The sequence below is a fragment of the Orbicella franksi genome, chromosome 11 (assembly GCF_964199315.1).
Source record: "Orbicella franksi chromosome 11, jaOrbFran1.1, whole genome shotgun sequence".
In the NCBI taxonomy this organism is placed as follows: Eukaryota; Metazoa; Cnidaria; class Anthozoa; order Scleractinia; family Merulinidae; genus Orbicella; species Orbicella franksi.
The window spans coordinates 22,196,848-22,218,803 of record NC_138155.1 but is presented as its reverse complement, the minus strand read 5'-3'; the positions used below and the strand labels follow the sequence as shown (position 1 = coordinate 22,218,803).

Genomic DNA, 21,956 nt, shown 5'->3' with positions numbered 1-21,956 from the left:
CATGTATTTATAGTAAGAAGCATATCCATTTTAAAGCAATTGATATTAAAAGACAGATGTTTAGTAAACTCTGCCATTAAGTAATACATAATTTACTGGAGTCATGAAAAGCTTAGAAAGCTATTGAATGTTTACTGATTCAACCTAACAATTAAAATCAATAGATTCATGCAAACTGTTTTGTGAAGTTAAAACACTTGATGGAAAACAATATTGACAAAACCCTGTCATAATAGACAATTTTCGTATTCTCGGCATTGAACTGGAACTAGCTGGTAGTGGAGGCTCATGCGATGTCATTTGTATTTGAAAAAACTCCCCACATTGGCCTCAGTTGCAAGCTAGTTCCAGCCTAATACCAGTTATCCATCTATGGGTTATTTTGATGCCAGGTTTTTTTACATGTACTTATAATTTTGTATCAGCTGCATTTAAGTCAACGGAACCCTCTCATGGTTCTTAACTGCACCACATGTCGATCTGAAATTTCCCTGCAATTAGCCAGGACATCTCTTGAAATTCATAGAGGAGTAATTTCATGCCAGTCAAAATGAAGTACGTATTCTGGAAAGAGTTTCCATTCATTCTTCTCGACATCGTATAACTGAAGGACCCTTCTTCTTCCGCGTAACGTATTTCCAACAATGCCGTTAACAAATATTTGCCCGTTAATAAAATTCGCAGCACTTGCATAGCTGCAAGGTGCAACATCACCAACAATACCACTCCACATGTTGGTTTCTGGATCATACACTTCACATGGATCTCCATCTGGAAAAAACGGGCGAAGGCCTCCAAACACAAACACTTTTCCTCTGATGGCCGTGCCAGAAGCAAATGACCTCTCTGTGAGAAGTGAAGGAAGATTTTCCCAGACATTCTTTCCAGGATCAAACCTTTCAACAATGCCCAGGTACTCAAAACGTGCACTCATACCTCCAATGGCATACAAATAATTTCCATGAGCCACTGCACACACATTCGATCTGGGACTACTCAGGGGAGAAACTTCTTGCCATTGATTTGTATCAGGATTGTATCTTTGTACTGTGCTAAGCACTGTTTCATTCTTGTCTCTCCCACCAACAGCATACAATAAGCCTTGCACTGTTACCGCAGCTATACGATGGTTTGCAATTCCAGGAGCACTTATAGGGGCCCACAGGTTACTTGATGGATCATAGTACTCTGCGATGTTGCCATTTTGATCCTTGCATCCTCCAAGGACATACAACTTGCCGTGAAGAGAGCTCATACCATAGTTATAACAGTCATGCCTGGATAGCTTCTCAGCCAGCTCATACCACTTGTCTTCTGAAGGAATGTAACAAATTGTCTCCTTTTCTGCACTAGCAACTATGGCACCTTCATGGGTTTTCAGACAGTTTCTTGGTGACTGAGAAAAAAAGCACTGCTCTGTATGATCATTAGGTACCTCCTTCATGGCATCTAATATAAACTCTGAACACGCTGTACTAGTGGTCACCAATGGATGCTGCAACATGACATCAAACGCATAGCTACGGGACACAAAAATACAGCGAACATGACGCAGCAACTGCAAAAAGTCTTGATCTTGTCTGTTCACACTCTTCTCCATCCACTTTACGATCACTTCAAAAACTTCTTCCTCCTGTTTAACGACGACTTCATCACTTGAAATCCATTCTTCTATTTCTTTGCCGCTCACATTCAGAAAGTCTTCTGTTGCAGACACAGCAACAAGGTTGGCAAGAATGAAATCCCTCACTCCATTCTTCAGTTCTTCCCCGTGGTACTTGATGGCAAAGTTGTAAACCATGAAGCAGTTAGATACATCCAGTGTTTGTACAATGAATTTACTGGACAAAGCTTTGAGACTTGGAATCAGAAAATAATCTGCTTGTGTAACCAATTCGAATGCATTCTCCTCAGTAACCTCGATATATCCTGTGTACAGAAACTCCAGGATCTCCTTCATTGCAGTTTTGGTGGTCTCTTTCAATCGGATCACTCCTTCTCTCTTCTCTTTCATTTCACTGTTAAGAGCAGTGTAAAAGAATGGACTGGCTGCACATAACACGTTTCTGTGAGCTTTCAAACGAGCTTGATCGTCACCGGACCCAACTTCTAGAATCACATCACAGAAATGTCTGTTCTTTCTCTGAATGTTAAGGCTTTTCATCACTTCAGTACGATACTCTGCCGAATCTACAATCGCCTCGAGTGAAGAATTCGTAAATTTTCCCGACAAAGCTTTAAGACTTGGGATCAGAAAAATAATCTGCTTGTGCAAACAACTGGTTTGCATTCTCTTTGGTAACCTGCACATGTCCTGTGTACAGATAATCCAGGACTTCATCTATCGATGCTTTGCTCATTTCTTCCAATCGGATCTCTCCTTCTTTCTTCTCTTTCATGTCACTGTTAAGAGCGTTGTAAAAGAAAGGACTGGCTGCACATAACACGTTTCTGTGAGCTTTCACACGAGCTTGATGGTCACCGGAGCCAACTTCTAGAATCACATCACAGAAAAGCTCGTTCCTTCGCTGAATGTCGAAGCGTTTCATCACTTCAGTACAATATGAATCCTTTCCAGTGTCTGTGATTGTTTTCATAAGAGAATCCATTGCCAGGTTGATTAAATAAAATTGATTCCTTTCACTAAGAAGTCAAAGAACAAGAAGGTTTGGTCTTGGCGACGCTTTTGGCGCGGCTTCCGTCAACTACCTCGTGTAGTCCATTCTGAAGTGTATTTCGCCTCATATACGATTACACATAATGTACTATGAATGTAACCACGCACCATTCAAAATGGCGGAGGTGGAAGACCTGATCGTCCGATACAACATTGAAAACAACCCCGACTACACCATGAACCTGGCTCTATTTACGGACGTCACAAATAGCAGTGAGCTTCGGCAACTGATCGTCCAAGGAAAACTAGAAGCTGCCCTTTTAAACGCGTGCATGGTACTGTTGATAAACTCATATTAAGGCTTACTTTTCCCATAAGCTTATATTTTAGCAATAGACAATTAAGTCACCATTAAAAATACTTTATTCATTCTCTGCTACCTCAATCGGGAAAAATATGATTAGATCTACGATTCATGTAAACCAGGGAGCAACTTCAGAATACCCGGCCACTTTATTTACATGTGTTGGTGTGCTTCGAAGAACGAGGTATATAACAATAGTTGCTATTCTTATTCAATGAGATGCTAATGAGTGGCCGGCTATTCTGAAATTTCTGACAAGCACCTCTGCACCTGTGCAGGGGTGCTTGTCAGAAATTTTGAAAAAGACCCCTGAGAGGGTACCAAGATCCTGTTTTGTGGGCATGGCTGGAACATTTTTCACCCAATGCGTTACTAATTCTCAAACATATATTATCTCCTGAAATATTTTTTTTCGCTCAGTGGCCTAAAGGGTACCACAAAACCTTCCACTGTGGACCTTTTGAGGCTGAACACCCTATGAGATACCAAAAGCACTCTTTTAACTCTTAAAAGGTACAACAAGCAGCCCTGTCCTTTTCACAGGGGAGCCCCCTCCCCCCCCCCCCCCCCATTAAAGCCCTGACCTAAGGGAACATGTCAACTCTGTCTATATGCTGGTTATTCTGAGAAGCCAGATAACATTTTGATTCTAGGTGTTGTGCATAGCTAAAAATTATTCAATATGGGGAAGAATGATGGTCTGGGATGGCAAGTACTCACAGATGCACTAATATCATATTATTATATTTTGAGAGACAAAGTGGAATGACTTTGTTGATTATTTTTTATCTGTTACTTTGTAGGTCACAGATCCATTTCATGTTGTTATAGCTGGTCACAAAGCTTTTCAACTGTTTCAACAGGGAAAGATGAAGACTAGAACCCTTCACTCAGAAATTATCTTCAACTTATCACCCTCTACCAATGTTAGTATAACTCTGTTTTAGGTTGACCCTCTTGGGAACAGCACTAGGGGTGATCATAAATGGTAAAATGTGAGACTTGCCAAGAAAGTGAAACCCTTGTTAGAACGTTCAAGACTTTCACTGACTGGGAGACACATGAAACAACAACAACAAGAAGTGGCGATTCGTGACTCATCAATTTAAGGATTTAAAGATTTTGAAATCAGATCAAAAGTTGCCAAGCTGTAGGATTTTCTTGGTACCAGCTGCCACCCTAACTTTTAATTAGCTGTTTGCCTTAGAGCAAACTGGAACAAAATCTTTGTTACAATCATTATTAGCTGTTCACACTCCATTTCTATAATGAAAGTCATAGAAATAAACTGTTATAAAATCACCATGCTGTTAGTGCTGGCTTTAATAAGACCAGTACAGAATACAATCATGGAACATCGGACCTATAATCTATGGATTATCAACAAAGTTGTATTTCTAGTGTTGGCATTGAGAGATATTTTTAATCATAATCTTGTACTTCAAAACGTGCCCACCTTAGTCTATCTAAAGATCAAACTTAATTCCTTTGTCTATTGACATCTGAATAGCTAACAATGAAATGCCTAGAGGGCCCAGAGGTAGATCTATATATAGATCTTTCAGTTTGATTGATTGGTACAATGACAGATGCCTACCAAGTCTGAGAAATCATCAAAATTCATGCTAACTTTGCTTTGGCAGATAAATGAATCTTTCAAGAAGTTCGGAATACTTGACAACACAAGCAATGTGTTATTGGTGATGATTACACAAGAAGATGCAGTTGAAAAGGTAGGAGTGGTTATTGCGTTTAATAACACTTTTGCTCGTTATGGCATTTATTGTACTAACAGAACATTGAACAGATTGTCCATTGTGACTGGTTCTTAACTATTATAATTTAAAGGTGTGTTCTGTTATATTGTAAGTTTTGTGACGCAGATTGTTCTGCGCATGTGCAACATTGTTCACATGAGAGTTGTGCTCTATATGGTCAAGTCGTGCTTTACTGTGAATACTTCAATAATTGACCAACTATAACATCTGGCGATTAAGATGGGATGATTCAGAAAAAGGTAAAGGATCCAAGACACTCAGATCATGCTGCCAATGAATCCTTTCCCAGATTGGACTCACCAAATTCTTCAATGCACCATAATCTGACTGATCTTGGATCAATGATCCTCAGTTTGGATCATCTCAGAGGAACACACCCTAAAAGAGTGCTGGCTCAAAGGTTCAATAATTTAATGCGGACCACAATGCCAACCCCCCTTGCCATTAATAATGGATAAAGTCCGCATACAAGCCAAGTGGCCCATCAGGCCAGAGCTTATCCCGGTTTCTGTGGTATGAAGCGACTAGGAGTATTTCTATTCCCCCCTGGATGGGATGCCAGTCCATCGCGGGGTTACCCCCAGCATTAAGTTCACTGGTGCCGATTTATACACCTGTGTGGAGAGAGGCACTGTTAGAGTAAGGTGTCTTGCCCAGGAACACAACACAATGTCCCTGGCCAGGACACAAACCTGGATGGCTCGATCCGGAGACGAGCGTACTAGCCATGAGGCCAGTGTGCCTCCCACACCTCCCTTCCCCTTGCCATTGCTTTCTTGCAAACCCATACTCGTTCCTGAGTGCAGTGCAATGACTGGTAGGGCTGCTGCCTACTAACTTTGCAAGTTAGAGCAATAATAACAGTAGAAAACATTTACTATTTATTACTTATATGAGACACTGCTAACAATTTGTTTCTTGACAGATTTTAGAAGTTAGCAAAATGATAAATGGAAAGTTAGTCTCATTAAATGCCTTGAGTACAATATGCGACCAAGAGAAAATAAGAAAGGTAACTATTTTAGCCTGTGTCAATTTTGCTATCTTTGAGTCAACACGATAATTCATCCTTGCTCCTGCTCGGAGGTTCTGTTGTTCGTTATGAAAATCCCCTATGCAGGGTGAGTGCAGGCACAAATTAGACCATGCGCCCACACTCACATCATTCAGTGGATTCTCCCCACCCCAAAACACCTTTAAACCTATGTGGAGGAGAAAGTAATACTGCCTTAGTCTTCACGCAATGCTCCTTCCCCATCAGCATGGGAGAGGAATGTTGTGTGACTCGTGACCCAAATAACGACTTCACAGGAGACTTAGCGAATGCCTGCATAAGAGGCTGGAAAAATCACTGCAAACTCAGGGGCAGATCTTGAGGGGTTCGTCTGAACCCCTAAATTAAAAAAAAATGAGACGTTATAATACGCTGACTTGGCCCCAGAATGCTGGAAATTCCATTTCCGAGGACCTCAATTTTAGACATTTTTGTGTGTGGATGCCCTCCCCTCCCCTACAGAAGACCTTATCTCAAACCCTCTTCTCTAAAATGCTGTATCTGCCATAGCTGTATCCACCATAAAGGAGGCGGCATGGCCGAGTGGTTTAGGGCGCTGGATTTGAAATCTGGTGGTCCCTGGTTCAAATCCTCCGCCCTACCGCTATGTGGATTTGTTCTCGGTAGCCCCGAGTTCAACTCCTCAACTGTGTTGTGTAAATAGCCAGCTGGTCAGCCTCCCACCAGTTGGGATTCTTTATAGTTTACGTTATATTTGAAATATTTGTTTATTCATTTACAACGTCCCCGATTGGCACATTAGTGCTAAATACATCGAGACTTAAATAAAGTTATTATTATTATTATTATTATTATTATTATTATTATTATTATTATTATTATTATTATTATTATAGTTTTAACTGTCCACTTTTCGAAAGAACGGTCATTTTTAGGTCACCTTTGAAACTACAGTTTCTTATTAATTCATTGGCTTGTTTGCCTTTTAGGTTTATGGCATTTCAGATGAAGAACTTCAATGTGGCTCCCTGCAAGATGGAGTAGTTACTAGAATAGCAACCAAAGATGCCACGTAAATTGTTAGTCAAACAGTAGTTTGAAGACGAAAGTTGAGTTATGTGTTTAGATTTGGATTTTGTTGGAATGGACTAACATCCCTTGTCGCTTTATGCCTCAGTGACTGGCATAAGGCCTGAGGACGTGAACCACATGCAGACTTTTCAAGCTCGTGTTTGCTCATTTATGCATTGGTTGTAAAAACTTGAGCCTCGTACACAAACGAGTCGCGTCAACATGCTGTTTGTTTATTACCTGCAGAGTAGTTTGACATCAAGTGATTTTCTAAATACCAAATTCTAAGTAATCGCTCCTGATAAACAGAAATATCGAAATGACCCAATCAGAACTTGAGGCAGATCATGTGCCACCAGCGCCAAGCGCGCGAAAAAAAAGCAACTGGTGTTAAGCGCGGGAAAATAGATATAAGATACTTCAGGCCCCCTCTGCACTACGCCGGAGAAATTTGAAAACGGAGCTTTCACTCTGAAAACGCATCAAATGTTTTCCATCCACACTACGCCGGAGAAATTTGAAAACGGAGCTTTCACTCTGAAAACACATCAAATGTTTTCCATCCACACTACGCCGGAGAAATTTGAAAACGCAACAGTCACCGCTCATTTTGGATTTGTGTTTGGGTAAAACTCGGGCAGGGAAATCACGTGATTATCGTGACGTCATCGTTTTCGAAAAGTTCGTTTTCAAAATGTTTTCTGTCCACATTAAAACGCAAAGCCGGTTTTTTCAAATTCCTCTAGTTTGAAGAGCGCTTTTGAAAAGCTTTGTTTTCGTGACGGATTAGTGTGGACGGTAGGCCTAACCGTAGAAATAAAGCTGCGTTTTCAAATTCCTCCGGCGTGGTGTGGACAGTGCCCCAGTCCCTAGTTTTGCTGTTTGAACTGAATACCAATGTAGTATTTTTGCCTCAGTCTTGAGGAACCAGCGTGTTTAATTGTTTGGCCACTGAATTGGAAAAAAATGTGTTCTTTTTGTACCTTACGTCCTCAAAATGGCAAAATCTTGGACGCTTTTCAAGAAGTTCATTTCAATTTTTGTCTCAAAACACGGCGGACAGACACAAAGGCCCTTATTTGCAAGAAATGCTTTAGTGAATGACTTTGTCATAAGAAATTGTATCGGTTTATTTTAATTTAATTGCGCGACAATCCCTACTAATTACTTTAAATTAAATTTACCTCTAAAGCAAGCAAAACAAAATTGGTTACGTCATGTACTTCAAACCAGCTTTTGAGGGACTGTTGATTATTCATGGTGCATAAAAGCTAAGTCACCGTTGATAAGTTCTCTTCTCACCAAGCATTGGGCGTGGTAAAGGAACTGAACCACAGTTGGTAATGAAAAAACTTAGCTGTTGGCACAGTGGGATTGGAACCCAACTTGCTGGTTATTGTGGTTTCGCTTGCTTCCAAGGGGTTATACCCAGTGGGGAGAGATTTCAATCATTGTCTTTACATTTGTATGGTTAAATAAAGGCTGAACAGTTTTAAAATAAATAAATAAAAAATAAATATACATTTATATGGCGCCATTTTCCACTAACTGTCCATGGCGCTCTACAATACTTTAAAATTAAAATCCTAAGTTTTAAAATCCTAAAATTAAAATCCTAATCCAAATGAAAAGTAAAAACTACAAATCAAATGCACGCTTGAAAAGATAAGTCTTAAGATTAGCCTTAAAAACTGCCTCTGATGTTGAAAGTCTGATCTGGAGGGGTAGTTTGTTCCAGAGCCTTGGTGCCGCCCCGGAAAAAGCCCTTTCACCATCCGTTTTAAGATTTGCTCTAGGCTCCTCAAGCAACCTGTTGTTTGAAGATCTTAGTGTGCGACCAGAAATATTAAATCGCAGTAGGTCTCTAATGTAATCAGGGGCCAGTCCATTCAGAGCTTAAAGACCAATTGTATCTATCTATTGGCTTACATTTCTTAAATTGCTGATAAATAAGTTATCTTACTAATTCGCGAGGACAATGCTCGACTTGTTGTGATTGACAGATTCGGCAAGCTTTCATTCAAAGCTAGTTGAAAAGTTGAACCGCAAGTTTGTTTATCACAGACAGGGGTTGTCAAGCTTTGATCAAGCTGCGACTTTTTGCAAACCTTCATACAGGAAATTGAGTGTTTGATAAGCTTCAGGTGAGATTGTTTTCGTTTTCTTAAACAGTTTCAAGTTTGCCAAACAATGAAGGCTTTACTGTGTGTGTATGTAACTAAACTTAAAACGTTTTCACCCGCGTGCGGCAAAACCAAGTGGAATGATGAATTTATGACCGCGTTTAAAAATAATAGCTCTTACATTATTGCAATTATCTTGCCACATATATGCGATAACAATCCTCTTTTAAGTGTGCTTAACCTTAATCATTCAAAACGAAGAAATAATGTGTCATTTCGAGCATTTCAGGAACAAAGGGCAATGTCATTGCGACGGATAGTTTCAACACTTGTTCAAACACATTAACCAGTCGGACCGGAGGCAAAGCTGAACGGTTTTGTTGCAAATCTCGTCTCCTCAGCTAGATGACTTGGCTATCAAAAACATAATTACCATTTTCCGGCATTTTTTAAAGATCTAATGAAGGACTTATACGAGACTCAGTTGTTTACATAGATTTGAAAGGAAACCCCGTTGCGACACCCAAGCAACTCTCTCGTAAAGTAGACATCTTGATTGCTTCCTATAAAGTTTGAGCGCGAAATCAAAACGTTATTGCTCAAGTGTATTAAGTCTAAAGCCTGACGATGCGTAAGAAGTCTGGACAGCTAAGGAACTGAATGTGAAAGCGCTAGCAAAAAAACTTTGAATCTTGCGTCGGGTAGTTCTTGTTGTTTCTCAGTTAAACTAAACTGGTTACAGTTCACCCCAATTAGACATTTTTTTCTACGATAAATTTGTTAAAAACAGTGAGTCTCCCTTGCAATGCGTTTATTGAATAACAAGCAGACATTCAAATCTTAATCAAGCGTCTTTTACGCTCAAGTAACTCTTTGTCGCAAAATCTGTTGCTTTGTACTAACTTTTAATAGCAACGTCTTTTGTAACAATTTAAACAAAATGACCTCGCTTTGACTTAGTACTTAGGTAAAAGTCTTCAATTCACCTCAGAGAGTTTCGTTTTAGTACAGCAGCCTTTGATAACAACCTTCGTTTGTGTGAAAAAGGAGGAATATGCTATTCAAATCTTTTTTGCCTTCCAGCTTTCAAATTTACATACAAATTAAGTCGTTGGTGAATTCAATATAGATCTGTTCCTCAGAAATAGTCTCGAACAACTTTCAATTTTTTTTTCTTAACGCTGGAAAGTAGCCTGTTTCTCGACTACATGACCGTGCAAATCAATTTTTGTGGGTAGTTTTGTCAGTTTTTATTGTACAGAATGTAATAGGAACCAGCTTGTATCTCCACCGTTCCACGGATTCCAAAGTATGTATCACAAAAGTTACAAGTGTCCCGTCGTGCTTGTAAATATTTTCATTTCGCTGTAGGATGCAATTTCATTTGAATGATTCTGTTTTTCTCCTGCTGTTTTTGGTGTATTAGACACGGCCCTTCATTAAAATGTGTCTAAAACCACTTCGTCACTCGAACGGGAGAATTGTTTTAGCCTCGTCTCTATGGCATCCGCGTTGCGTCTCTGATAAAGAGCCTGGTACGGGCTGTTTTAACTAAGGTCACATATCTTCTTGCGTTTGAACTGCGGTCATTTCCACCTCACTGTTATCTAACAACTTCGATCCCAGGGCAACTTGGAGAGAGGGTTGGCTGTCTGAAAGACTGGGTACTATATGATCATTTTAAAATTTCGTGTCCATTGCTCCTCAGGAACCCACCGACAGCAGTGCAAATAGACTATATTTGTGCATCAACGTTTCTAGCAAACTGCCCCTCGCTTCTCTTTATGTAGACCTTTTATTACATGCCCCGTTCATGCTTTTAATTAACCATAACAGAAAGAGAAAATAATTTCTGGTTTATGGCAACAATGCACTGTCTTACATACATAGGGGCTACTTTGCATGGTAACTGAGTAAACTAGCTAGCGAAATTAATACGGCTTGAATGATCGCCTTTATTTGAATTTATCGGTAATTTCATCAGAACATAAATTTACTGTAATAATAAAGTAATTTATGAAACGTGCTCTATTGTTTACGGTCTCTGATGAATAATAATAACAATGCCCCTAGTCCTCCAAAACAAACAAACAAACAAACAATAGCAATCAAAGGAGACCAGACTGCAAAATCCTCGAGGCAAATTCGTTCTTGGAGTCTTTCTTTGCCCAATGGGGTTGAGATGGTGACGTACGGTAAATTCTGAAAATAAATGTGTATTAAAGTCAAAAACATTGCACGTGGCTTCTAATGAATCCCAAAAGTAGCAACCCCCCGTCGCTCGAAAGTAGCGAGCGCCAAAGGTTGCTTATTCCAAAAGTAACCAGGATCGTTACTTTCTGAATTTTATGGTAGTACCATAACAAACCTTGAAAGAAGATTGTCTTGTGGTAAGTTGACGAGATCGATTGTCATCGATCAATGCTTTATCTCCTCACAGAGGTGTTTTTGAAGAATATGAGTCTAATCGACAAGCTATCGACCACATGCTGGCAGGAGGCGCAATCTTGTAATGGTAAGGAGTCATTTGAATGAGATTAACATGTAATTTCTCATTGTGATATAAATGCGTTGTCCAACAGACAGGTGATGGGAATTAAGAAAATAATCAACAAGGATGTTACGAAGGACTTTGACTTCTCGTGCTTTCATTTGAGACTGAATCGTTTGCCGAGTGCGAAACAGAGGTGCGCGATCGCGTGCGTTGATTCAGTTTTATGGCGTCAGTTTCCCGCCATTTTATTTGTAAATCAATCAAAAGGCGATGACGCAAATGGGTTTTTCCCGCGCAATGTTACGGATCGGTCAGCAGCTCTCGTAAGGTCTCACATGAATGGTTTGGTACCCCATAAGGGCATACCCTTTTAGGACAAACAACAGAAACAATGCCAGCGCTAGCTAGCCCCAAAACAATAACAGCTGCTAGAAAGCAAAAGAAATACAAGCTTACGAAAGCTGCTACACTTCAGAATGTTACAAGTAATATACTACGATTATCAGTTGAGTAAGGCACGAGGGAAGTTTATTACGAAGTTTTGGCCTTAAAATTATGGTGTTGTCACGGATAACCTACCTAGTCTCCGTTGGTAACAGTATCAACAGCCGTGCATCGCCTGTCGCCTACAATTTCGCCCCCTTTGCTGTCAATGACGTCAGAGGCCGACAAGTTATACGGAGCCAGTTGCTCGTGACAACAACAGGATTTCTACGTTAAAACTTGGTGACCAAACTTTCGTCCCGCCTTACTCAACTGATAATCGTAGTAACAATCTTAAGGTTGGACAAACGATATGCATTTCAGGCCCTGTGACGCCTGCTTATCGAGCGTAGCGTACACGTTGCCCACAATGAAAGGTTGAGCAGAATTTTCTCAAACTTCTAATTATAAGCTATAAATAAAATAAAATCACTTTTTTAAGTGCCAAAGTGTTTAGCACTACTATACTTATTGGGGACACTGAAATGAGCAAACAAATATTGTAAATTAAACAGAAACTTGTTAAAAATCCCAACTGGCGGGAGGTTGACCAGTTGGCTATTCACAAAGCGTGGCGGAGTTGAATCTGGGACCGCCACACATCCATCCAACACAAATCCATCCTTTGGCAGGAAGGAGGATTGAACCCGGGATCTCCGAATTACAAATCCAGCACCCTAACCACTAGGCCACGCCGCCTCCTCCTCTATGCAACAATGATAGAAAAATGTTTGCCAGGACAAGAGATATATCGTTTCTTTATTTTAAAACTGAATTGTTGTCCATTTTCAGATCTCGAGTTCAAAGAATACATCATCACGCGTTCTCAAAAGGTCGGAACCAACTACAAGTATGCCGTCCGGGTCAATGATGACAGCGACGATCCGCCGAAAATATTTCACTTAGAGGGAGGAAGCGAGAAGAAGGATCCATTGAAGGAATATCGAACCTTGGAACTGCTTGTGACGCGAGTGGACGATAACAAGTTGTTCATCACTGGTATCAGAAACGGCCAAGATTGTGTTTTGAAGATCACGGAACCAAAGATATGAACAGTTTGTCGAGGACACTCTGTTGCTGTAATATAATCGCTATGTGTAGTGAGTAAAACTTGTGAAATAGAACAAGACTTATTATTAATAGTGCATATCATATCTCTGCAAATGCTTGTTGTTAACTTTTATGTCTGTAAAGTAATGAGGTAGTTAAGAGGTACACACACTTGTTTAGTTTTACTGCTGTAGGTATTTGCGTTATTGCTGAATGAAAAAAAAAGTATATATATTCTGGGAACTAAATTTTTTTTTTCGGAAACACTTCTATACCAGGCGAGATCGATAAAAGGTCTATAACTGATTACGCCCTTTCTCTCTTAACGAGCCCCCTTTCTATTACTTAATTAAGCCCCCCTCTTTACTTAGCCTCCCTACAATGACAAAATCCTTCTAGCAAAGGTGACACGATGTGAAAATTCATGATGATAAAAAAATATCTTAGAGATAATTACGGTTTAGAGTTATTTGTACGATATTCTTAATAATATTCCATTTTTATGTGCACTAGCTGATTTATGAGCTTACTAATGGTAGTTGTGCGCTCAAGGAGACTCGTATGACATTTTTCTATTATAGCTGTTGAAGTGTGACTTGTTGGTAATTAAAAAAAAAAAAACATTTATCCTCCAGCAAAATCTTGCAGAATATTGCCCGATTTTAGCCAGATCTTCCTATAGCCTCGCGAGAGAGTGCACAGACGTTTTTGCACCAAGAACGACAACCGGAATGTTTTTTGTTCTAACTTTTGGCGCATATTCACCCTCAACGGATGAGCTGAAAAGCTCTAATTTTATATATAATACGTACCAAAGAAGAGAAAATTCGACTTCTGGTTCTCGTCGGTCTCTCGAAAAAGTCCGAGTTTAAACTCCGTGCTACCGCGTTGCGCCACAGTTTTGCGCAGCATTACATGACACATATTAGACACGTAGTAATTATTGCGCGCGATAGCTCTTAGGCCCTTTGGGGAGTGGGAGGGAGAGAGTAAGGGAAGGCCTGGACTCCAGGATACTGAGTTCGCAATACTGATCTCTTCCGGTCATATTCTTGGAAAAATTTGCCTTTGTCTTGACTGCGTGCCAAAACGCAAAGTGTTGATTCGAGCTTACGAAATTGTTCTGAAAAGGCAGATGATTGATTTACAGCCATGATTTACAAAATTTGAAAGTGTTTGCAAATTTTACATGGGATAACTCGATGATTCTTCTAAACTCTTCTAAAACAGTCTTCCATTGACGACGGAACCAGCCGCTGTGATCTCGGTGCAAGCTACTTTGTTTGGTTGCTCAGACCTCAAGCTAAGCTTGTGTGAAATGACTTTGAATCGGGGTTAGTTAATTGTTTCGCTTTATTCAGAACTGTCTGCGTGTCTTTCCTTAGTGGAAACGAACTTTAGTTGTTGGAAAAGACCTCCGATCTACGGATCCGAAGATGAAAAAGATCAAGAGGATGAGATGAAGTTTTCAAATAATCGCTTACAAAAGGCGAAAAAACAAACTTAAAAGAACGAAAGCAACACCAGGTAATGTTATATCGCATTTATTGAGTCATGTCGCATCTATTCATTGCTTAGAGTTGTCAAGATCCGCTGAATTCTACAAAGATGTGCTTACAGGCTCCCTAATGTTCCAAGATGGCCGTTACATGCGGACAAAATTTACAGCAAGTATGATGACTTGCAGCCGTAACTGTTCAGTTCACTTTTAATTCCTAATAAAATTACACAGAACTTTTTGCATGCCTCCTTTTAAAACAGCTAACTACAAAAACTACATGTTCTATTCATTCGTTATCACTGTTGTTCATGTTCTCCTTTAGAAATCGCATCGATTTCCGTATGTGATAATGCCGATATCGCCTCGACTCTTCTCCCGGTGCCAAGACCCGCCTTTGTAATAAAAAATTTCTCCGTATGCCTCTACCATTTTTCTCTTGAAACTTGGAAAAGTTAACTTGTACATTTTTGCTTCCTCTTCCGAGGAATGCTTTGATTTTAAAATGTCTTCCCGATGTTTCTTGGTTGCTTCCCCTTCCCGAATGCGAGACTGTTTTGTTTCACAGATTTCTTCCTCAAGCTTCTTGGCCGCCCTTGTGTAGTATCTCCTCGAAGCCTCGGTCGACTGATCTTGCTGGGCAGAATTTTCCTTCCCTTGCACTCTCCTGGTTTTGCAGTTTTTGGATTTATCACTCATCATTAGTTTAGATCCATCAATTTCATAAGGCAACAGTTGAAGTGGTGAATTGAGCGAAGTGTGCAAAGATGTTCGCAAGCTCAAAGTGAAATTCAAATGTAATCACTTATACCGCAGAATCCCGCCTAAAATTTAAATTATTAACCCAAATAAATCTTAATAATAATTATCACCAACTGCTGACCGAACAGCCCAGCCCGAAGACTCGGAATATTCACAACCTCGTTCCCAGGGTCCGTATTCCTTATTCCCACTCCCTAGAGCCTGGTGCGAGGAAGGTTGGTGTTCGTATCCAGGGTCCTCTCTTGTTCAATTTTGGGATTAAATTAAACGACGTCTACAAAACAGCTATTCTTTTAAAAAATCTATAGGTATTCTTACATGTATAGAATGGTTACTAACCAGGGCTGACTCCAATGGTCGCTTTCCATTGGTATTAATTCCAAAACACAAGAATTCTTGAAACATCAGGATATAGTTGAGGCAGTCTGAGTGATCAATAACACGACCTTGCTATTTAATACTGAAGCTGTCTCAAACACATCTTTTAGAATGTTGCAAGAATTCTAGTTGTGTAAAACATCAAGATGGTCCACAACCATTTAACATAAAACAAACAAGATGTCACAAAAGAAATTTTAACTTGCTTAAAATTAAATTAAAGTAGCTTTGTGAAGAACTTATGAAATATATCTATAAAAACGAAATCTTTTATTTTATATAACCAGACGCTTTCTTTTCCTTTACATAACTTGCTTAAAATGGGTTTATCTCTCTATATATGAATACCTTGGCGAGAAATGGCGATACAGCACACTTGAACAGAGCGAAGCATACGTAATCAATACACAAGTAAGCAGGTAAGACTCACACAACATGGGCTTTTATCACACCAGTCCTCTGAAAACTTCTTGGTAGAATGGAAAATTTGAAATAACTGGCCAATATGGTGACACAGTAAATATTTTCTACTAATGAATTCGTGATCGGCTTTAAGGTGGCTCCCTATAGTTTTACGATCGCACAAGCGCTGAGGAAGTAATCTGCGCGTGCTCAAAGGAAAACATCAGTGTTTTTCGATATGTTATTACGTCAACATGAGCACAAAAAGCAAAACTGACAGTGAATTTTCTCGCGTTTCCTTCGGTGAAATTCCATAAAATTTGGCAGATTGGTAGTAAATATTTCACTTTAGTCGGAGCTCGTTTTTCAGGGAAATCTATAAGACCAGATTTTTTGCAGCGGTAAAAGACATAAATTTGAAAATATCGAAAAAAACTGCCTTTACAAACCCTACTTTTTCGTGTTTAAAATTCGTATCCCGCTGGAAGCGATGTGATGTAAAAATTTTGGAAGATTTCACCGAAGGAAATTCATCAAAATCACAAATAAAGCCATAAAAACAGTAAAAAACGCATTTGTTTGGGCTTTTATAGTTTAAGACTAAATCTCAAAATTTTAACAGAGATGATAGCAAAACACTATTTAATCATTGCTTATTACATGTAATAAGTTTGAGAGGACTAGGTGTGAAAGCGAAGCAAAAACAGCATTCAAAACGTAACACTTGCGCGCGCAACGCCATAAATGATCACCGTATGGAGCCACCTTAACGGCATTAAATGCGAAAATCTCATCTTTTAACCAGCCAACTGCTAGTAAACCGTCATTGCAGAAATCTCTTATAATGTGGCTTACATTTTGAACTTTTATCTCCACATTTAAATCTTCCTAATCGTATTCTCGATGTTGGACTGGGACTAGCTTGCAACTGTTTTTTCAAATGCAAATGACATTAAGACGAAATCTGATAGAAAATCGAGCAATTTCAGGTTTTAGTGGACAAAAATCTGGAACCAGAATAATTTTAAGTATTTTACAGTCATTTTTACATTTTCTTAAAGGTAAATACATAAATAATTGCCTGAAATAACACCGAAAACAATTTCCCATGGGAACGAGAGAAAACGAATTTCAAAGTTCAGAGAACTTGTGCAAACACAGGCAAAATTTCATCATCAGTTTCATTTCACCAGTACTTTTAAGTGTTCCATATAAAGTTCAACATTCGTTTTCGACGCTTGGTGTTGCTAGAAATGATTCTTTTTGAGAAGATATTTTAAACAGTCGTACAGAAGTTTGCAGTACGATGTAATCATCTTGGTACTAGGTTTTTGTCCACTCGTTACTCGAACTTCTCAGGGTGGATTCCGTCTTAATCTCTTTTAAATGATATTCCCCGCATGAGCCTCCATTGCAAGCTAGTTCCAGACCAACACCGAGAACACGAATATGGACTGTTCTGTGAAGTTTCGCTTTCGTCAGGTACAGCTTAAATTGGTTTCCTTTATTTTGGTAGGAAAATATATTTATTCCCTACCAAACCCCGCCGGCTAATTTCGGACAGATGTAATTACAGAAATTCACAGTCGAATCAAGTCCCATACATACACTGTAATCATAGCTTTGTTTGTCTCCCAATCAAAAAATCATCAAAAACCGTGAAACCATCCATTGAGTTAGCTGTTAATTTATTTTAATAAACACTCATACTCAATGAAGATCCAGTAAGCTGTAATAAAAATAACAATCCATCATTTCCTAATGACACAATCTCCATTGTCATCGATTCCTGTGATAAATCTTTGGTCATCTACTCGTAGGTTTATCATTTGGATTTCCTTCAGTGGGTCTCTGATCTCCGATGCGCCTGAAATGTAGAGTTCGACGGGGACTTCATCTTTGTTGTGAACGGCTGAGTATTTGTATTTTCCACCGCCTTCAGAGCGTCGATGAACAATGCGGTATTCAGCAAAACCTGTAAAAAGTTCAGTGGCATTTACACTATAATTAATTGTTTTGACAATGACATCGGTCGGAAAAAGTACTCGTAGAACAATCGTATGTTCCGAATGCAGTCAACCAATCAGAAAACTGCACGAGCGTTCACGAGAGCAGTCGTTATCAGAATATGTTATACGATTAAGGGTGAAGGTTATAGATTGTCCTGATGTATTACTAAAATCTCAAAACTTTCATCGGTAAAGGGCATGGCAATCAATATAACGGAATTTAATAGTTGCAAATTATAATTAACTCATCATTAATTTGCGTACCGTCTAAATTTCCAGCTTCTGCCGTTTGCCATTCTTCTGCGGATAAATAATTGATCAAATCCATGATGACTTCTTTACTCCTGTTAACGACGTTCAGTGCTACTATCGACCTGATTGAAGCAAAAAGTACGTGGTTTACTTGATTGTCATTGACATTTTGCGGCTTTATCAAGCCAGTTATTTTTCGAGGATTTTAATACCACTCACATGGCCGGCATGGGGCTCCTCTTGGCGAACCTTCGGGCCGCCGGAGCTCCGCTATAAGGATCAATAATTATAAAGAAGATTTGAAAATTGCGTACAAGAGGGTCAAATAATTATAAGTGATGTCGACTGCTATGTGTACCCCTATCACCAAAAACGGGGCATCTTATCTTCGTGAGTAGAATGTGTTTTTCAGCCGCTCACAGAGATTTCCTAATCTTGAACCCAGACCTCCCATGCTCAGCATCAAATAGAGTGAGATCTGGGCACTAGATTTAAAAGAGTATGCTCGATTTGTAACCTCGTTTCCAGGGTCTTCTCAGGATTTGATGACATCAGAGTTGCTGATGTACAAAGTTGACTCGCTAAGGAGTTTTCAAATGCCATCAAGTGAGGTAACACTGAAGTCATTTTCTCTCGCAAGGTCTCGCAAGCGCAGAAGAGTACATGCACGTATACGTTTCTTATATAGATTCTTAAAGAAACAGCCGATCACATCAATCTCATTGTTGAACACACAGACAGACACATACCGAGCAGAAACAATACCATTATTTGATCTTAACTTTCTGCAGGTTAATTGAAATATAATCTAGACTTGAAAAATACTAGCTGCAATTAAATTTGGTTTTGTTTATAAATGCCGATGGCTTAGATAGAAATGATTTTGCTTACAATCGGCCAAAATCGTGATAACGATCGAGATGATGTCAAGCTGTAACCTTTGACTCAGCCGCAAATGGAATAATTGCATCGAGCAATCTTTACTCCATCGACGCCATGACCTGAATATGAAATATGCGAACAATGAAAAACAAAGTTCATTCTGACAATCAGAAAACAAAAGCCCCCTACCAAGTCTAGCCAATTTTCTTATCAGAACACACAAGAACCGCAAAAGTCTACGTTCCTTCGTTCTTTTAATTCCAAGACACCCAATATCCGGAAAGTCAACTGAACAGAAGAAAGCCAATAAGATGCTGAAAGCCATTAAAAAGACTTCAAAATCCTTTATCCCTTACTCCGTGTTGCACGCCCAAAACGTGATCCCTGGCATGTCAAGGGCTTTCTTTCCCTGAGCATTTAACCTCGGAGCTAGGCTTTCATATTGATTTCATGTTTCGTACGATGGGAATCATAGATGTTTTCGAGAAGGGCTTTCAGCAGATTCGATCAGTGTACTAAGTATTCCGTATATATACCATTGAGATTACTTACTGTGGTTTAGAAAAGCAGCTGAGGGGAGTTATTTTTGCAGCTTTGAAATCAAGGCGTATTCCATTTAACCTTGGAGTAGACACCAACTGTTGGTTACATTTAAGCTAAGTGTATATTTTCTTCTGCAGAAACTTTCAGACATTTTGACTGAAAAGTGGGCCGTTAATTTCTTGCAGACAGAAAAACTAATACTCCTCTAAATAACATAACAATCTTCCCCTATATAACATCTTTAGTTTCAATGGAACGGAAGTTCGTTTTAAAGATTTTCAAGAGCTTTTTTTCGCCTGCGGTTTTCCTAATGCATTTTAGTTATGCGCTTTTCTGACCCTTAAAGTATACACTTAAACTCGTGCTGACATCAGGTAAACAAAACCACTCAACAATTTTCCAATTTTTCGTCTCTGTTTTTGTTAGCATTGTCTCGAATAAGTATAATGCGGTCATAAAAATGTTTTGCCAAGCGATTTTGTTGGGACTTTGTTGTTAAGTTGTTCCGCTGAAAGAATTGTAGCTCAGAAAATTGAGCAAATTCGCAGCCAGACTGCAAAGTGGATTTGTTAATTTCATCAAGATGTCATTTCCGTTTGCTTATCTCCTCGAAAGAAGTTAAGAGAAAAACAAAGAAACTCTTCCAATATGACAGCAAAAAATGGCCATTAGATCAACATGCAGGCTTGGAGAACGAATCCATGTGAACAGAACACACTGTCAAGTACAATTCGTGCGAAATATTACACATTCTCTGAAAAAAAGAACCCGGTCAAACATGAAACTCTTCATTGTTTTAAAACACACAGTCTGCAATGAAAATGTTCTTTACATTGGACAAAGTCCTTCGGTTACAAGCTTAGTTATCGTTAAGCTTAACAATAAAAATCATTTGCTATAACAAACCCACATGAGGCACCCTGGGAGCCTTAACGAGAGATGTGAAATTGTCTAGCAAATGAAGTCAATAATTGACAACATAACTAGACATGTCGTTAACTCGTGAACGGCGGGCATAATGTTTTAAACAAATTTAAAAGGTACATCTTCGATATTTCACACCACGAAATGAGACTAAATAAAACCATTTAGCAGGTTATTTACCTGTGAATGTCAGAGCTAGCTGTGCAGCGATCGTCAAAGTATATTGATCTCCTTTAGAAAACAGAACTTGACACCGAGTGCTGAACCACGCACGCAGCCTGTTGAGATAAGTACAGTGTACACGCTCGTTTTCTCAATCGAAACCAATTAAATGCACACGGACCACGCAAGCGATTGATTGGTCGAAACTCCGCTAATTGACGGCAAATGGTCGACAGCTCAATTAATTAATTAGTTGGCGGTTTAAAGAAAATCACGCAATCACGCCATGGGTCTAAAATAATTACTCTGTTTGGTTTAGCAATTTCAATCTGGAGATAGCACAGAAGTAACATTTATGATCATAACGCACAAACTTTGCATAATAAACGAGTAATGTTGATTGTTCATTGGGGTTTTGTCAACAAACTTCTGAAGGTTCTATAACTACGCGTTAATTCAAAAAAAACGCGCCCCCTATTGTAACCTACTTGAAGAGGGTCACGCAAACAGTCAGATCATCAATGAAACCGATGATAAATAACTTAACAAACGGATTCCTTTCCCAGTCCGCTTTCGGCTTGCTGAGTTTCTTTTTACACTTCACCTTGCTGAGGCGTCAGAAAATGGAGACTCCCACCCGGTGTTGTGCTAGAAGAAACATTCTGGTGGAACATTTTCGGGTTAGAGTTTTGTAGGACTTTTAAGAGTCGGTAAAAGCGTACTATACATATGTGAGAGGGGTACCACTTTTTTTACCAGTTTTAAGTGTTTTAAAGAAAATGGCCCACGTTATATTACCAACTTATTCAAGCCCCGGGTCACGCCATACAATCTTAGAAGCAGCGGGCTAAACGTAGAACAACGCCCTTACAATAGTAGATTCTTCCACGGCTCGTATTCTTATATCATTTCTAGAATTTGGAATCAGTTACCGCCGGCAGCAAGAAATGCAGCAAACGTTCCAGCTTTTATCAATCATCTTAATATAATAAACTTTGGTGGCTGCCAATGCAGTTCTTGTCTTAAATGATTCCTTTACATGTTGTATTTTTATCGTTTTTTAATATTGTATTTTCAACGCATATTTTTTAAGATATTAATAGTATGACAATTTTGTATTTTTTTTTATATATAGTTTTTAAATCTTTT

General features: G+C 39.2%; 4 protein-coding genes across 5 annotated transcripts in view; 2 read left to right on the top strand and 2 right to left on the bottom strand.

Moving 5' to 3' along the window:
• The window catches only part of LOC145460221 (uncharacterized), a 162,166-nt gene that overhangs the window by 54,686 nt on the left and 85,524 nt on the right, over nucleotides 1-21,956 (top strand). The window lies entirely within an intron of this gene.
• Nucleotides 299-2,422, bottom strand: LOC145502774 (kelch-like protein 28). Its single transcript, XM_081482148.1, has one exon. It carries the CDS (start codon nucleotides 2,339-2,341, stop codon nucleotides 521-523), a length of 1,821 nt encoding a protein of 606 aa, XP_081338274.1. The 5' UTR covers nucleotides 2,342-2,422; the 3' UTR covers nucleotides 299-520.
• Nucleotides 2,673-9,901, top strand: LOC145502775 (EKC/KEOPS complex subunit TPRKB-like). Its single transcript, XM_081482149.1, has 5 exons — nucleotides 2,673-2,952; nucleotides 3,785-3,907; nucleotides 4,625-4,714; nucleotides 5,685-5,771; nucleotides 6,764-9,901. Exons 1-5 carry the CDS (start codon nucleotides 2,761-2,763, stop codon nucleotides 6,848-6,850), a joined length of 579 nt encoding a protein of 192 aa, XP_081338275.1. The 5' UTR covers nucleotides 2,673-2,760; the 3' UTR covers nucleotides 6,851-9,901.
• Nucleotides 13,620-21,551, bottom strand: LOC145460226 (uncharacterized). 2 transcript variants are annotated; one of them, XM_081444975.1, is made up of 3 exons: nucleotides 20,826-21,551; nucleotides 18,309-18,418; nucleotides 13,620-18,010 (listed from the first exon to the last, which is right to left on the bottom strand). In XM_081444975.1, exons 2-3 carry the CDS (start codon nucleotides 18,370-18,372, stop codon nucleotides 17,787-17,789), a joined length of 288 nt encoding a protein of 95 aa, XP_081301101.1. In that variant the 5' UTR covers nucleotides 18,373-18,418; nucleotides 20,826-21,551; the 3' UTR covers nucleotides 13,620-17,786. The 2 variants fall into 2 exon arrangements, with proteins under 2 accessions (XP_081301101.1, XP_081301100.1); XM_081444974.1 differs by having other exon boundaries at nucleotides 18,309-21,551.

Coding starts and splice junctions, on each gene's coding strand:
- LOC145460226 (XM_081444974.1), bottom strand. CDS start 18,372: ATGGATTTGATCAATTATTTATCCGCAGAAGAATGGCAAACGGCAGAA. Junction 18,011..18,308: donor AGAAGCTGGAAATTTAGACG/GTACGCAAATTA, acceptor AACTTTTTACAG/GTTTTGCTGAATACCGCATT.
- LOC145502775 (XM_081482149.1), top strand. CDS start 2,761: ATGTACTATGAATGTAACCACGCACCATTCAAAATGGCGGAGGTGGAA. Junction 2,953..3,784: donor CCCTTTTAAACGCGTGCATG/GTACTGTTGATA, acceptor GTTACTTTGTAG/GTCACAGATCCATTTCATGT. Junction 3,908..4,624: donor ACTTATCACCCTCTACCAAT/GTTAGTATAACT, acceptor TTGCTTTGGCAG/ATAAATGAATCTTTCAAGAA.
- LOC145502774 (XM_081482148.1), bottom strand. CDS start 2,341: ATGAAGTCCTGGATTATCTGTACACAGGACATGTGCAGGTTACCAAAG.